Here is an 18,203-nt window from a genome sequence, read left to right as displayed (position 1 = left end):
ATGGTAAGTTTAAAAATAAAATATTTTAAACATTTAAGGCCTGAAGAATAACAAAGCTCCATCCTGAAGCGTTTCCTGAATGTTGTCAGGGAGGGGACGAGCCTGGGGTTAAGGGGAAGGCTGTTCCAGAGGGCTGATGTGCAACAGAAAAGCTGCACCTCCTGCTTACAGCCCTCTCAAGCAGCTTGAAAGTGGGGTATTGGCAGCAGCTTCTCTTGAGATGATCTTGTGGGCTGGGACTATTCTGGCTGGAGATCCCAAGCCATGAAGCGCTTGGTAGGTTAAAACCAGCACTTTAAATTGCACCTAAAAACCAATCCGGAGCCAGTGCAGGGCCCAAAACGCAGGGGTGATATATGGCTGACAGTGAGTTCTGCTCAGAACTTGGGTCACTGCATTCTGGTCCCGTTGTAGTTTGAGTCATCTTGAAAGACAGACCCTTCAATTGGTAGACAGACCCTTGTAGAGTCTGCAGAGCACACACTACCCAGTTACAACTGAGGCATCTGTGTAGGTTGGCATCAAGTGCAACAGGAGTCTGGATAGGCCTGCTTGCACCAGGGGTGGGGGCTCTGCTTTTGATGAGGAGGAGCCAGAAAAACTGAGGGGAAGTTGCCTTTCCAGCAGGCTAAGGGTGGGCTGAGGACAGCCGCATCTCTTCCCACCCTCCTGAAGCAGTAGGTGGTCTTGTTCTGGGGCAAGCAGGAAGGGTGGATCAGCCCTTTATCCAATTATAATCCTTTAGGGACTTCCCCTTTCTTCTAGTAAGCATTTTAAACCCAGTTTTGGCTCTATAGTTTTTACAACATGTAATTATAGTCACTCTATTCAATAGATACTTTTTTGAAAAAACACGAGAGTCACAGCATTTTTGTATTAAAGAATAGTGGTGTCTGCAGGAGAACAACCAGCAGTCAGATGGTGGTCACAACCTGCGAAGCCCCACCCTCGGGACGACCATTTATAGGTGGGGCCTCGATTAGCAGGTCATAACCACCACCTTGACTTTTTTGACCTCCCTGTGGATGACCCTGTTAAACTGGGTCATTCAAGTTTTTAATAAGCATTTTGACAACTGAAAGAAAGGTTGGATGAGAATAACCACCCTCGGCAACCCCAGTTAGCGTGTGTGGGCTCCTCCATGGTGGATTAGATGTCAGCCCTCAGAGACAAAGGATGAGTCTTTTGGCAAAGGTTCCAGCTACATCTGGGGCTCTGTGTTATTTGTTTGTTTGTTTGTTGTTTAGCTATTTAGATACCAAATTTAGATAGCCACCCAACTGCATGACGGTTGTTCGTCATTGCACATTTCCAGTGCTGGACTAGAACCACTGTATGCAAACATCCATTTTCAAAGCTGCATCGGAATTCTCTTTCTGATTAGGAAAAGATTCATCTGCGAAGAAGGTTTGTCTCAGGACATGGTGAATTATACAACAAAATGTCTTGAACAACTGCCAGTCTCCTTGTTCTGCTCAGGCAAAGTGTGAAACAGCTTTCCAAGACGTAGGCAAGACAAGAAATGGGGCGGGGGGTGGGGGGGAATGCACTTTATAATCTGTACAAAAAACTGTACAGATTCATGAGCTGGCTTCCCATGAATTCTAAGTAGGCTGGCCATATTTCCTTGAGACAAAAACAGGACATTGGGATGGCAAAACAGGACAGGGCTGGGCGACGGGCTGGATCAGCAGGCAGGAACTTCTCCGGTTTTCTCGGACTGGGAATCTTCGGATTCCTCCGTTTGCGAGAGGCAAGGCTGGGCTGGAGAGTCTGGTGAACAGTTGTCCCTGACCAGCCATTCCTCCTCTGGCTGTGCTTTTACGTTCTTTTCTTCCCGCCGTTTCAAGGCAGGAGCCGATTGGCTCGCCCCTCTGATCACCGCCTAGCAGCTGATCCTGTTTTTTCTTTTTAGGTTTCCCTCCAGGTCGAGCTCTGCAGCTTTTTTCCTGCCATTTCTGCTGAGCTCCCCCTCCTTCCACTCAAAGTCAGACTGCGTTCTGACAGGTTTGCAGGAACTTTCACATTTTTAAGTAAGCTTTCTATGAAAACAGGACAAAATGGACACTTATATTAAAATGATGGGACGGTCTGGAAATGTTAAAAAAATGGGACTGTCCCGTTCAAAACGGGACCTCTGGTCAGCCTAATTCTAAGGCCTTGAAAACTGAGGGCTGCTTAAACTGAACCCTAATGTCATTCCGCCTTCTTACTGCATTACAAAAGTATAATTTTATGTTGGAGATGGCCTTGCCAGAGGCACAATCAGTTTGTAGTTCTCCTCAGCAGAGGGGGTTTGCATGCGGTCCAGAGCATTCTTCCAAATAATTTTTGCAGTCCTCATAGATGGCTACGGCCAGACCTTTCAGAAGGAGGACATCATGACCTCGTTGTCTTCCACAGCTGTCACACTGGAAATGACCAACCAACACCAGAAAGGTGGCGGTCTGTGCACAAGAGAAGGGTAGAATCTGGTTCTGATGAAGTTCATGCTCTTCCAGACATCCTCCAGCCTGGAGCGCTTTGGGGGAGCGGGTGGCCAGGGCAGGCCAAGGGCTGAATAGCTGAGGTGTGGCCTCGAAAGTCAACCACACCACCCTTCTTTTCTCTTCTTTTGTACTTCCTTTCACTTGCTCTTTATTGCCCTTAATTAGCTTTGTTCCTCATCTGCATTAATTATTCCAGTTCCCCAAATAGTAACCTTGTATTAATTTACAGCATTTGCAAAATGTAAAATCCTTTCTTGCAAACGCTATGGCCCTTACTGAAAATCATCTACAGATGTGGTATGTTTAAGGTTTGAAGGTTTTTGCCTCATATATCTTTAAACACCATGGTGATATGCAAGAGTGCTATTATATATCAGGGGAGAAAAGCAATAAAGACTATTAAAGCTGTGTATTTATTATTTATCCAAAGTATGTGAAAATGTGCCATGTATCTTTAATGGAAAGAAATGGAGTTATAATTCATTTGTTTGGAAATACAAACAACTGGCCTCATTTTTTATTCTGTTGCAATGGTGATCAAAACTACATTCTTGAAATTAAATAGAAATATTTGTTCTAGACATAAGTGCTGCTTGGAGCACAATCTTACCCAAAGTAATATTCATTTACATTTCCTAATCATTTATAGATGGCCATTTGAAAGTTTGTTTGTTTGTTTGTTTATTTATATTGCTTTGGAAATAATAACAGAAAAAGAAAAGAACTAAAACTTCAACACATTGAGAGAATGGGGACATACATTTATCTTTGCAGTGCTGCAATATCAGTCTTTTGGCCATAGTAAGGGCACAGAGAATCCATTTATGTTGTGCAGTTGTCAATTTTTTTATATTCCAGTGTGGCCCAAAGGTGCTATATATGTATATTCCATGTAATAGGTATGTAATTCAAGAGAATATTATCCTCTGAAAATTTTAATTCTTGTTGCACAGTCATATTTATATAATCCTCTACTTTCTCTCAAAATTTAGTAAGCATAGGTAAAGGTAAAGGTAAAGGTTTCCCTTGACATGAAGTCCAGTTGTGTCCGACTCTAGGGGGCGGTGCTCATCTCCGTTTCAAAGCCGAAGAGCCGGCGTTTGTCCGTAGACACTTCCATGGTCATGTGGCCAGCATGACTACACGGAACGCCGTTACCTGCCCGCCGAAGCAGTACCTATTAATCTACTCATATTTGCATGTTTTCGAACTGCTAGGTTAACAAAGGCCCGCATAGTTAAAGCAATGGTGTTCCCCGTAGTAACATATGGCTGCGAGAGCTGGACCATAAGGAAGGCTGAGAGAAGGAAGATCGATGCTTTTGAACTGTGGTGTTGGAGGAAAATTCTGAGAGTGCCTTGGACTGCCAGAAGATCCAACCAGTCCATCCTCCAGGAAATAAAGCCAGACTGCTCACTTGAGGGAACGATATTAAAGGCAAAACTGAAATACTTTGGCCACACAATGAGAAGACAGGGCACCCTGGAGAAGATGCTGATGCTGGGGAGAGTGGAGGGCAAACGGAAGAGGGGCCGACCAAGGGCAAGGTGGACGGATGATATTCTAGAGGTGACGGACTCGTCCCTGGGGGAGCTGGGGGTGTTGACGACCGACAGGAAGCTCTGGCGTGGGCTGGTCCATGAAGTCACGAAGAGTTGGAAGCGACTAAACGAATAAACAACAACAACAGGTTGGCAGGAGCTGGGACTAGCAACAGGAGCTCACCCCGTCATGCAGATTCAAACTGCCGACCTTCCGATCAGCAAGCTCAGCAGCTCAGCGGTTTAACCCGCCGCGCCACCGCGTCCCTTTTTTAGTAAGCATAGGACATTGTAAAAACATGTGTTTTAAAGAAGCATTATCCTTATTACATTTCCAACAAAATGCTGTCTTAGACCTTTTCTATTCAATTTTAGTAGAGTCCAATAAATTCTAAATATTATTTTTAGCTGTATAAGCCATAGTTTAAGGTCCATTGACACTCTTGGAATAGAAGTCAGGACACTTTCCCATTGTCTAGGCAATATGAGAACCTCTAATTCTTTATTCCACTCATTTCTTAGCATCTGCATATCAAATTGATTTATTGAAAACAAGTATCTATAAAAACTAATAGTAGGTTTTTTAGTTTTAAAGTAGTTAACAAGTTATTCTAGTATCTCAGGTGTCTCAGAAGCTGAAAATGCTGCTGTCCAAACAATGTTGTTAACAAATGCTGCAGCTGTAAATATTGCCATTGGGTTACATCTGGTAGATGAAGTTTATCTCTTAACACAGAGTATGTTAAAAATTCATCTTCACCATCTATCAGTTGGTCCAAAGTCAATATCCCCACTTCCATCCAATTTTTCCATATCACCATCGTTTTCCCAATTTTTAAAGTTGGTTTTCCCCATAAAGTCAATTTAGCATGGGAAAAAGGATCATTTTTTAAATTAGACATTCCATTCCATAGCTGTCTAACTGACACAATTGTTTCCAAAAATACTAGAGTTCTAGTGTATTTTGATCCTAATACTGTCCATCCAACCAAAGGTGCTATATATGTATATTCCAGTGTGGCCCAAATCAGAAAATTATCACCAATGGTTGGTTTCCAGTATTTAATACTTGACAATAGGTAAGCCTGATGATATAGCTCCAGATTCGGAAAACTGAATCCTCCCTAATTGGTAGTTGCATCTTCTGTAAAGATATTCTTGGAATTGAGACAACTCACTGGCATTTCACTGTTTCGTGAAACACATTTCTGCATTATGTCCTCAAATTTCCATCCACAGATTAAATCTTGCAACACTGTATATCATTTTGAAAAGAACAACTAACATCCATGAATACTTTTTACTTCACCTACCATGTAACATGATGGAGGGAGGAAGGGAGGGAGGCTTTCCTGCCAGCTCCACAGTCCCAGGACAGCAGATGGCTGCAGCTCAGCCTTTCTTCCTCTGGGCAGGGATGGGAGAACCCAGACCTGCAGCTGCCTATTGCAAGGCCAGGCTTCTCCTTGCTACAGAGTTTTATTGCCGGTGCAATACTATTGTTGTGTACACATGGGGTACTTAACCACACTTAGCTAAGCGGTAGTTTACTGAATTAACCCCCATTGGCTGCGTTTGCACAATATAACGAACCCTAACCCAGCCTCATTGAAAAGGTTAGGCTCACACAATGAGAAAATGCAAGGTTGGCTATTTGTGATTGTTTTGTGCTCCATACAATCACAAGCAGGGTGCCCTCAACTGAGCAGAAGTGTTTCTTTTAGTGGCAGCTGCCCCATCCTGAGGACCAATAAGGGTCCAGGTCTCACTGGAGAGAGCTTCCCATGCAACAGCTTGTGGGCCTAGATGGGCATCACTCTAGTGATACCCGGATGCAGGCCGCCATTCTCTTGAGCACACAGGTACCAGCTGGCATCTAAAGCAGCCCTGCAGACACAACCAGGCTAGTTTTCACAGGAGACCTCTTGTGCAGGATGGACACCTTCACCTGCTCATGGTTTATCCCAGGAACACCCACTGTTCTTCCTGTAATTCAGCACCATGAGATATTTATAGCAAATAAGGCCAAATCCAGTTATTTTGAATGCCTTACCCCAAGTATACACCACGTAATTGGTAGCTTTAAAAGATTTGTTTATTGATCTAACATGCTTGAGAGAAAATGACAACAACATTCCAAAGCGCATATAAGAGCAAGGTAACTGCGCTATGAGGGAAAAAATTCAAAATCCGTAGTTGGGCAATATATTGGGAAAAAACAAACCACAACCACGTGTCCTCCAAAACCCTTCTTCAGTTTCTGGTATGCTGCTTTCCTCACTTAGGGCTCACCCACATGGCCTCCTTTCCCCAGCTTGAAGGCACCCCACTCCACATTCACTGAGGACTTTTCCTCACAGCATTTCATAGCCAGGCTCTGCTGAGGCAAGCTACAGCTAGTCTAAACCGATGTGGCCAGAAACTCATGTTTTCCATAGGAAAGCAGAAGGAGGCCCTCCATCCAGGCATTCTAGGAGTCCTCTCTCGAGATCAGTCATCTGCAACTGCTGTTTCTCCGTGGTCATTCATGGTTCATCTGCTGAGGAGAACAGCACCTCGTTCAGCAAATGTCTCTTCTTTTTCTTCCATGAAGCTTATATTCCTTTTAGTAATCCAGGAGTAGGGTCTCATCTAGCAAACGTTCCTTTAATGAGAGGTTTCCGCTTCTCTCTCTCCCACTGCTAAGGACCAGGGCCAAGCGTGGAGCTGCATTACTTTCTGTGAGGGCAGCAACACCACCTTCCTAAGGTATGGTGAGAAGCAGGCTATGAGGGCAGCTCTGTTTTTTTCTTTAATAACCTCCTTTCTTCTAACCTCAAGGATGGGTGGAAAGCACATCAACAGGGCTGCACGGATGAGCCTTAGAGTTTAAGAGAATTCGAAGGGTTGCAGTTTCTGGCTATATTTTGGTCCATCTTAGTATCACCCAACTTTGGAACAAGAATCCAGTTATGCTAAAAATTTTGGAACCACCAAAGCTTCTTAATATTTCCTTTTAAAGATAACAGCTGCTTTTATAATATTCTCACATAAAAATACATAGTATTTTGAAAGAAGTACCACATGGGGGAAATATTCAGAGAATATCTCCTGATTGACATAGAAGGCAAAAAGGGACAAGGGAGCTAGCTGCTTTTTCAAAATGCTCCACTGCATTTTAAAGTGTTTGCAATGTGCTATGGGAGCATGTAAACAATAGTTTGAGAAATGCAGTTCTCTTTTTTCCCATGATTTTCACTATAAAATCTGTTTTAAAAAAGCCACAAGGATTCATAATATAAAATACCTCCATGATTGTGTACAAGAATATGTGGCAACACGCAGAAACATTTGCATGAGATTCTGAGCTCAGGACCCTGCTGGAGATTCATCATTTTCTGCCACCTTGACCAGAAATACCTGAGATCTGCTGGCATGCAGACCTCAGTTCGTAGCATTTGTTTGCTCATTTCACGTACCTGCATATCTAAATGGGGGGGGGGGTGCTCATCCACAAAACAGATTGCTTAAAAAATAGAGGGTTACCATACAGTAAGAAATCTTTCCCATAACTGAAAATGTCGGTCGGTTTCCAAACAATGTGACTAGATCTAGTTATGCTGAAGCTGTGGGTGATGAAGCCAGGCAGGCTGTGTGCACGACTGTACCAGAGCAACTCCTTCTCTGCTCAGCTGTGACACGGTGAGAGCAGATATGTACATAGCGCTGACCACATTTCCTGGTTTGTGAATCAATCTTCTATGGGGAAACGCTGCTTCCCATATCTGGAAACCATAACATCTCCCAGTTTTACAGAACCAGCAGTTGTGCTGAATTCCTTGTACATTAATGATCTCTTTGAAGTGATTTTCAGTGCTTGATGTCATCATTGCTATGACTGACTGATTGTGTGCTATCTATTCAGCGTCAAGCCTGAGAGACCATACAGACAGATCTTCTCCAGGATCACTGCCAGGACCAAGTTACATCCTAAAAGAACAGCAAAAAGCAGCACGGGAGCACGGACAACCTGTTCAACTGGCTCTAAGTGTGGGTCCTGCCTGATGCCTCTAGCATCACTGCGGAAGAAGAATCCAGCTGTGGCCACTGCTGCCAGCCCTAAGGCTGCACAACCCTAAAAGCCAGTAGACGAGATTTTACAGCAGCAGAGTATCTTACTTATTGGGAGGGGGAACTAATTCCTGAGTTTTCATCTGATTTTAAACCTCTTCTTTTTTAAATGTGTCTGCTGTGTACAGCAACTCAGTAATTCATACTGTAACATTTTTTCTTTTCATGTTCACTACCAGTTGCAAACAAGAGTTTTCTTCTATGTGGTTTTTAAAAACCTGAAAGATGTTTGTAGATTTCAAAAGAATATAGAATAAGAGTGTTATTCTTTTGGTGATTACATGGAGATGCTGTTTAAAGAAAGCGGTATTTCACACAATTACAAATTTGAACTCTCAATGTGATTATTCCTCTGGCCAATATGAATGAAGAAGGCTGTTACTGAACACACATATAAAACTGCAAGCATTCATAACAAATCATTTTGCCGAAGAGACACGTCCTTTCAAAAATTCAATATAGCATATGGAATATACAAAATGCACCAACGTCTATAATGTGGAAGTTGTCTCCTTTTTTATATTAACAATTCTTTTAAAACAATGAAATGCTGAACCCATTAATACACTTTCAAAAGGCTGTGATACCAAATGCCTTTGTTACTTGTCCATTTCTATCTTTCCAGTTTGTCCATAAAGAATAAAAATAATGCCATAATTTCATGGTTGCTCGGCTCTTATACTGGCACGGGTTCCAGGCTTCATACTTGTATTCTGTCACAATCATGTGTTTCTTGGAGTAGGTAAATCAATAACTATAGGTGGATTCAGTGGCTGGTAATTCACGGTACACACAGAAGCATTCACATAGGTAGTGGTTCCATCAGCCATGACGCCGTAACCTAAAAAATTAAAAACACTGTTAGAAATAAGCTTTTCTTTGGTACACTATTTTAGTCGTGCATATTATGATCCAACTACTATCTCCCCCTTTTTTAAATCTGAACTTCTATCATCCACCAAAGTTCTCAAACGAAGGAGCACCAGGGGCAATACCGAAAGTCCTATTCAATACCGCAGCCCATCACAAGCGGTGGAGCATCAATAAATCACAGCACTGACCCTTGAATGCCTTTCTTCTGGCTGGGTTCACATGAGTCTAAGCAAACAACACTCTGAAATTAGTCTTTTTTGAAGAATAGTTTTCAAATCCCTACAGCTTAAATAGTTCTCTGCAGAATTTAGGGCCTATCTGCAATGCATTGTCTCTCTAAAACCTTTAGCATTAAAACTAAGATTAGATTAGGCCCTTAGAATTGATGCAGGATCCTACGCTGTTCTTTCAGGCTGAAATGGGGCTGTTCCTATGAAATCATCATTCACATGCAGGATATTAAAGTTTCCATTGACAGAAGGGTCTTTGCCTCTTGGGCCTGGAGGACTCTACAGAATTCAGATTCCTCTGAGATTATAAATAGATATTCTGAAGCCAAACCAAATGCACAGAGTGAGTTAACAGAGCCACTGAAGAAAGGAAAAAGCAGCATGCCAACAATCAAGGCATTACGGTTTTGTTGCTCCTGTTTCTTGCCCTTTACCTCCATAAAGCTATTTTCAACATTAAGAGCTTTTAAATAGCATTCAGAGGTTGGACATCTGTTACTTTAGTATAACTGAATGTCACAATGACCTCTGTCTCCTTCATTGGTTGGCTTCGTTGCTAGTCTTCATATACCAATCTTTGGAAACAACCCACTAATTGTAGCAGGTTCCGTAAGCCACACAGTTTGACAGAGTGCAGTTTAGCTAAATTATGGAGACTTTTCCACAGGCAGAGCAAATCAAAAGTAAAGGCTGAAGGAAATCTATTTTGCTGAGAAGCAAACTCATACAGGACCCAAAAATGTACCATAATGCAGTTGATGTTTATCATGGTCCTGGAAGATCCAAAGTTTCAGAAAATTACCCTTCCCAAATTATCCTTGAAAAATATTTCAAATTTTAGCAAAAACCTGTTGTAGCAAATCTTTCCAGCATTTTTTTCATTCTTATACGAAAAGGCCTGAGATATGGAGATAGTAATGTAGATATAATTAATATAAGTTGAAAAATAAAATAGGGTACAGAGAAGATAATGAGGAACAGCTTTTTTGCTGAATAATAGGATTCTGTCACATTAAGAAGAGTTTTGGGTGGGATGTTTTGACAAAGGATGAGGTTTTTAAGAAGGTAGACTGGCTATACAGTAGTTATTTCTCCCAGAAGTTCAGGAAATGAACACGGCCTTTGCACCTTTGGTCAGCGGCAGGAATCTGCAGTCATGTCCTAATAGAACCTTTTGCTAAGGCTTTTTACGTCACCAGTTTGAATAATTTGAGAAACCCAAGGTAAAAATCTAGCTTGTTACTTGTTTTATATAAATTACTAACATCCACTGTAAATATATTCCTGTTCCCTTTATTAAGTTTCTTGCTTTGCAAGGGATGCTGGTACGAAACAGCATTCGAGCTTGGTGGAAACATTGCCCAAGCCAACACTATATGTTTACCAGTCTAGGTCTGGCTAGTTTGTGTTACTGGTTGGTGAAAAGTGACTTCTTTCAAGGGCATCCATGGGGTGTTTGTGTGCGTGTGTAAAAAAAATCAGTATGGTGACCATGACTGTACAGCTGCCATGTTGACTGTCTTGCCCCCCTCTATGGACGGCCCTAATGACTTGCTCTTTGCCCCTTGCTGTGCAAAGTCTGTCTTTTAAGCTGGAAGCCTTATTCCATGTGACAGTCAGGTTTTATAGCCAAAAGCAGAGATGACTGAAGTTCAATTAATCAACAAATCTCTTCCCTACTACAGTTAGTACCTCAATGAGTCTGTATTATGCATTTTTATTTTTATGCATGAAAACAACAGACACAGATTCCTGACCTTCATGAATGTGTCCAAAAACATGAAGTCGTGGTTGTATTCGTCTCTGGATTGTATTCAGCAGCTCAACACAGCCCACCCTTTGCATTTTCTTAGGAACCCAATCTAGAAAACCTTCAAAATAAGAAAAAACACAGTGAGAAACTTTATACCTCAGACTTAGATATCATTATACCTCTAGTTGTTCTAGCTTGAAAAGAATGTCTGGAGACTTATTTTTGTTAATGTATAGAAATGATAAGAGTTGAATAAAATTGAATAATGATGTATGCAAGCAGGAGGGATTATAGGCAACCTTGCCACTAACAGCTGTGCCTCTGTGTGCCCAAGACAGAGATGGCTCTAATAAATGCCAAATACACAACTCTGGTCAACAAAAGCAAGGGGAAATCTCGATAGCTGTATCAGATAATTTTATTATTACTTTACCTATTAGTTTACTTTATTTGATGTGATTTATTTTCTGGGTATAACACAAGTGAAAATATAAAATTACCCCAAAGGCCAAAGGCCTGGCTTTGCTATTTGTAATGGAGATGGAATGACTGCAATATCTTAAATGCAGGTGTTTTGAGGGAAAGGTTTCGATCAAAAATTTAAAATTCAGCAAGTGAGATGTCAGCCAATGACAGTAACTTGTAGGAAAAGGATCAAATCTAGGTATGAAGGGTGCAGGTGTCCTTTTTTTCTTTCTTTTAGTCACACATCCTTTTTCAGGTCAAGCATGCAGTTTGCTGCTAAGTAGCCTGCCAAAGACATTACTTCATAAAATGGATATGGACAGGATGAAGAAGAAAGTATTGCTCAACAAAAATGAAATTTAATTTACATTTAGTTAAGAACAGTTAATATAAGTATTCCTCGTGGCTGCAATATTTGCTTTCTGGCACATTAAAAATTATAATTTGATGGTGATATCTGGAGAATCCCTGGGAATCCTGCCCAAGATCCTTGTTCTGGGGCAAGTGTGTGGGGGCCCCATCAAGACTGAGACCACCGTATCTCACTTAGTTCTTCCCCCGGCCTTTGCCTTTCCTTGTACTAAGTGGATGTGCAACTGTTTGAGAGGATTAAAAAAAAAAATCAAAACTACTATCCCTTCCCCAGCTCTAAATAATGGTTCCAATTCACAAAACAAAGCTGTGTGATTCATATGTAATATACTGGATGCTTTGTAATTAACATACAGAATATTTGCCCCTGGGAGGATCCCACAAACATTTCTCAGAGTTCACCTTGAGGAGGGGGCCCAGTTCAGAGCACAACATTTAAAAAAAAATTCAGAGAAATTGAATTAGCAATGGGGATGTCCAAGGTACCAGAGATGAAGTGTTATGGGGTGTCACAAAGAACTGAGGATGTTTAGCCTCGAGAAAAGGGACTGAAGAAAATGTGATTGTGACAGCATTTTTAAATTTCAGGTATCTGAAGGAGTGTCGCCTGAAGAAGGTGGATGCAGACCAGTGATCTTCAGGTCCAAAGGCAGATTCCAGTTCAATGTTGGGAAACTGATCCTCACAGTAAGAGGAATTCAGCAATGGACCAAAGACTGTGGAGCTGGTGAGCTTCCACTCATCAAACCATGTTCAAGCAGAGGCTGCAAGCCATCAGTTAGGAATGCTTGAATGTGGATTTCTGCACAGAGCGGGAGGTCGAACTCCATGGCCTCAGTGGCCCTTCCCACGTAGGGCTCTATGACTGGGGATAATGGCTGAAGAAATCAAGAAGGTGCATTCAGAGGGAATAGTGAAGCTTCACACAAACAGCAGAATCCAGCATCAGCACACTTCCAGATGGGATCTGAACAGGACACAAGGGTCCATGGGAGCAGGGTCAAAAAAGTCAAGATGCCAGCCATGATAATGCAATCAAAGCCCTTTGTATGTGCAAAAAAGGAGCAGGGCTTCAATCATGTGGCGGTAGCCTCCATCTTGAATGTCTTGACATCCCCCCTCCAGGACACTCCTGGAAACAGTCCTTGAAAAATAAGTAAATTATTCAGAAGCTGGAGGCAGAAAAAGGCAACTGTGACAGGTCAGCTGGGGTGAAAATTATTGAGTTTAAAGTGAAGATTGAATTATCTAGCTAAGGAAAGCTCAATGGAATATTAGGAACTGTAATTAAACGTATTTAACCTGGATAAAAAGAACTGAAAATTAGCAAACTGTTCCATAGTGTAAATAATTCCTCTAGTAAGTACCTTACTTTTGCTCATTTTAAGACCTTTCCTTTAACACTGGTGTCAGACTGCTGCTGCACTACAGCAACACAGCTCTGAGTAGGTGAGAGACTGATGGTTTGTGGGGTGGGGGAAGGCAGTGGTTGAAGGTCTTAGTAGGTCATGCAGGATATACCCAACCTGAATGGTCCATCTCTGGCCTTTATGAAACCATGTGCCAGGTAATGCCACAGACCAGCCTTACTAGAGAACACAGATAGAACACTGTGTTCCTTCATCGAACGATAAACCTGCCTTCAGTTGCTTGAGTCAGAAAAGCCAACACATTTTCCACTTCCCCTTTTTTAACTTGTGTAACAGCAACTTGCTTCTCCTTGGTGTCAGGTGAATGAAGGCCCACTGTAGTTTCATAAGCATTTCATAGTGTCCCAGGTTAAATTCCTTGAAGAGCCCTATCTGGCAGATGGTGGAGATACACGTGGTTCACCAAGGGGCTCACATCTCTGCTCTGTACACTTTGCTGGTGATCCATGAGTATTTGTTTGCCACAGGAAGGACAAGGGGCATGGAAAGGGTGGGAGCTGCACAAGGCCATCTCTCCCACATGGAGATGAAGTAGCAGAAGTACTTGACTGACAGTATATGATTCGGGATGGAACAAAGAGCTGCTTCACCCCACCAGGAAAGGTAGAATTATGGGAGTCTTCAAGTTCAGGATGGGACCTGGTGGCCTTTCTTTTATACAGAGAAGTCACATGGCTCCTGTGAATGAACAATTTAGCCCTTCTGCTGGGAACAATTTGATGCTACCAGGGAAATGTGCTAGACTATGTTGTTCCCACAATAGACAGCACCATATTTACAAGTTCACAAATGTAGTCATTAGAAGAGTGAGCCCAATCAGGTGATAAGCTGTGTTGGGCATTAGGTAAGGGAACCAATTCAATAGCTGGTTAAGTGTCATGCTGGCCCATGACCACCATGTCCAAACTGTGAAGTTCTGGGATATCTCTTTCCTTGCCCCAGTGATTCTGGCAAGTACTCAAAGAAGGACCAGCTATGGAAGCCTCTGAGTCATACGGAGTTTGTTAGTGGGGAAGATGTCTTTGCAGGCTTCACTGCACACTGATCTCCAGTACGCTGGAGAAAGAAGAGGACGCTTGTTCTTCTGAGTGGCAGCACTTCCAAGGCAGCTGCAACCTCTTGCTCTCGGGGGCTCCCATAATAACAGGCCCACCTGCCCAATCTGTCCCCCTCCAATCTAGCCTGCTATGCTCATCTGGTGGGAACCTACGTGAATTGTTCAGTTGAGAGAATGAATTGTCTCCTCTTTTCCTCTCCCAGTTTTTTAAAATTCTTCTACCTTCTTTTCCAAACCACCCTTTTAATTTGCCTTTCTACCCACATTTCATTCCTCTAGCAACCACCTGGTTGCAACAGTTGCTGGGTCTTTCTCTTCTCATCATTTTATTTTCTTGCACCACTGTTAGCCAGTGACCCTTGGCGATCACACATGGCTCACTTGTACAAGAATTCACATGGGCTCCCATGCACATCAGGCTCTGTAGCAATTTGCAAACTCCTGCTTCTGCAAAACTTTGCTCAAGCAAAGAAAGGCTGAAATTCAAGTTGTTGCTGTCACATTGCTAGAAATAGTTAACTGTAAATAAGGTGGTACATAAAGGCAAAAAGTATTTCCACTTCAAAAACTTTGCAAACTAAAATCCATGAAATTAACTTCTTCATTAAATTAAGCATTATTTATGTTGAGCATGTTTTTGTTTGCATGCAATATCAGCCTTCTGAAGCTTTCCCATATGTTTGTAGCTTATTATGTACACCTGACTACACAAACTAAGAATAATTGATTACACCTAGCTAACAATTAGAGATTAGATTTTCTTCCCCTCCCCTCCTTTTAACATTTGGGAACTTGAAAACAGGAATCTGCAACTAGCAGAAAAGTATAAATCACTGCTGCCAACAATCAAGTAGACAGGTTCCAAGACAGATTTTGTTGGAAAATTACAGTGGGTCTGTACCCGGCACATGCCCATTCCATCCCCATATCCAGATCAGAGCAAGCACACCTGCCATTTGGTCCAGCTAGCAAAAAATATAGCTCAATATTTATTTATTAAACATCAGCAAACATCAAAAGCAGTCAACTGGCAAAACGGGATAAAAGCAGAGAAAGAGAAACTTTAGCAACGGGTAAAAATATACGTGATTCCTGTATCTACCAAAAGGTGCAGAATTTCCAATAGCCGCTGGAAACGCCCTTGTGGGTAAGAGGCAGGGACAGTCCCAAAGGGAGGGCCTTTGGTTATTCCAATCTTAACCTTTTTGTGTTCAAAACAGCAGCAGATTAGAGATGGAAAGTAGGACACCAGGTAATCCCTCCTGTATCCTGCACAGTTAAAGAAACAATGTAGTAGATGCGGATGATGATCCAATGGATTTAACCAAGGAACATATGCTTGTTCAAAAACAAAAAAACAGTTTCCTTTAGAGCTCGGGAAGCTAAGAAATCAATGTCTCTGTAGGCCAGAAATGGCTGTAAGATTTTATTCACGCTGAATTTTAAACAGATCCAAAAGTTTAGGATGGTTGAAAACAGACCAAAATCCAAGCCAAATATTAAGATACAAATTTCCTGAATCCACAACCTTAAAAGAGCCTAATCCAGCAATTGAAAGCCAGTTGTAAACTTCAAATTAGCGATGACTCAGAAAAGGCAAAATGTGTTTTGCAATGGATGAACCCTAGGTAGGTTTGAGGCATATGATTTTATGAGCTCTGATATGAATTGATTTGATTCCTATCTCCTGATCTGAGTTAATGTGAACATTTATATTAGAAATACTTGATGAATACTCAGGAATGGCATCGCATCAGATTGCAGGGAATTTCAAGTGGAGTGCCACGGGGCACGGCCCTGAGCCTCTGCTGGTCAGGGTTGTTATTAATGACTGGGAGGAAATGGTTGTGGGGGTGAGGCAAAAGTAGGAGGTCTGCTAATGCTTTGGAAGAGGAAGAGAAGATTAATAAAAGAATCTAGACAAGCTTGAACAATGTGCTGAAAAAAAGAGGCTGAAACTTAACCGGGAGAAGTGTAAACCCTGCATCTAGAGCAGGGTTTCTCAACCAGGGTTCTGTGAACCTCACTAGGGGTTCCCTGGGAGATCATGGTTTATTTAATTTTTTTTTCAAATTTGGGCAACTTCACATTAAAGAGGTAAGTTTCATTCTTTATTTTTAGTTTAAGAACACCGTTGATGCATACTGTAAATACAGGCCTATACATGAAATGAATGTAATAATTTTCTAACTTCTGGCCTATATCTGAGCCTGAATGTGCAGCGGTTCCCCGAGGCCTGAAAAATATTTCAAGGGTTCCTCCAGGGTCAAAAGGTTGAGAAAGGCTGACCTAGAGGGAAAAATAGAGGCAGACAGACAGGAGACCGGGCTTGGCAGGAATACATGTGAGAAGAATCTGGATGTACCATGCAGGGGGGTTGGACTAGATGACCTGAGCTCCCCTCCGACTCCATGATTTTAGGATTATTTATATTATTTACATTTATGGATCTGCTAGATTAAATGGTGCCTTCCAACACTGCAATGCTTTGAAATGGAAATCCCCATCTTGTTTGGGGAGGGATCCAAACTTTTCTACCTCTTTGTTCATCATGGGCTGATCTACAGAGGCAAGAGGTGGTCAGTTCCCCCCCCCCCTTGGATACAGCAGACCCACCTTCACGCTATTTCCTTGCACTGCACTCAAGTCCAAATAAAGATATTTCCCACCTCTCAGAAGGAAACATCAGTGACCGGAAGGGATTTTGCTAGGTAACTTAGTATTCATCCTTGGGATCTGTAACTTCAATTTAACTGTTACCTCCACAGAGACTGCTATATTATTTCTGAAGAGTTTTTTAAAGGTTGGCTGTTCATAGGAAACTTTTGTAGTTAACCCCTTTGGCTTAAAGCTCCAGAGCTGGGCATAATTTAATGCAAAAAGCAGGATTCAATTGGCTTCATCCTTTGGGCTTTATGGAGAAGAGACAAGCCGTCATGTGGGTCTAATTCTTGGAGTCTAGAGCGCATTTAATATTTCAGTCCAAGGGGCATTTTTAGAGCCACCTGCTGAAAACGCACAGAACTTTCACAAAAACTGTATCTGAAAAGAACACTGAGGACAGAAAAGTTTGCTTTCTTAGCAAGGCAACACAGTTCATCTACACGGATTAGCAAGAGTAGCGGATAAGCATCTATTGCTGGTGTTAACATTTTGCAACTAAGATAAAATATCACCAATGTAAATATATCAGGGAATTGAAGAAATCTCAAGAAAGGATAAATGGAATTATAACTCTAGTTTGCACAGGTCATTCTCACTCAAATCATGGTAGGGAATTGTCTAGGTGACAGAAAGCAGTTTCCAACCCCACTGTTCTCCACAGGACATTTATTTGTGAGAATGCAGAGCAAAGCCGAGTGACCGTGAACTGATGCGAGCTCGTCTGCATTGACCATACAGTGACTGCACAAAGAAATCTCTTATGACTGAGGGCAGCTCTGAAATGGGAGCATCCAACTTGTAATTTATGCTACGCAAGCCAGTAGATTTTTCTAGCTCTTTAACTGTGGAAACAGCTCTTAAAACATTTTTAAGCACGGAAAAGGAGTCTGGTATTCTTGACAAAGCAGTGATCATGATGCTCACTTCAAAGTGAATGAAGTCTTGAATTTTTTACCACTGGCTGTGGATGCCCCCGAAAGGATCTAATGGTGTCCTGGTCACTTGAGGAGTATAATTACTAACTTATGAAACTGAGTGGGCAGATATGGTGTTTGCTTGCAGTGAGACGTATTTTAAATATTTGGCAAATACATGCAAAGCAAATTTAACTTAGCTTTAACTTCAAATTTTTTTATTCTCAATTACTAATGTAGGCCAATTCTATCAGGAAAGCTTACTAATATTAGGACAGTAAGCAGGCATGGAGCATTATTTCACA

General features: G+C 41.9%; 2 protein-coding genes across 2 annotated transcripts in view; both read right to left on the bottom strand.

Annotated features, from left to right (window-relative positions):
- TSPO (translocator protein) overlaps positions 1-18,203 on the bottom strand; it is a 479,738-nt gene that overhangs the window by 24,593 nt on the left and 436,942 nt on the right. The window lies entirely within an intron of this gene.
- MPPED1 (metallophosphoesterase domain containing 1) overlaps positions 8,100-18,203 on the bottom strand; it is a 63,231-nt gene continuing 53,127 nt past the window's right edge. The window contains exons 6-7 of the mRNA XM_063308269.1: positions 11,001-11,114; positions 8,100-8,981 (exon numbers count right to left, since the gene is read on the bottom strand). Of these exons, the coding sequence (XP_063164339.1) occupies positions 8,863-8,981; positions 11,001-11,114 (233 nt within the window). The 3' untranslated portion in view covers positions 8,100-8,862. The remainder of the gene's footprint in view (positions 8,982-11,000; positions 11,115-18,203) is intronic.

The sequence above is a fragment of the Candoia aspera genome, chromosome 7 (genome assembly GCF_035149785.1).
Source record: "Candoia aspera isolate rCanAsp1 chromosome 7, rCanAsp1.hap2, whole genome shotgun sequence".
In the NCBI taxonomy this organism is placed as follows: Eukaryota; Metazoa; Chordata; class Lepidosauria; order Squamata; family Boidae; genus Candoia; species Candoia aspera.
This window is presented reverse-complemented; position numbering and strand designations above follow the sequence as displayed.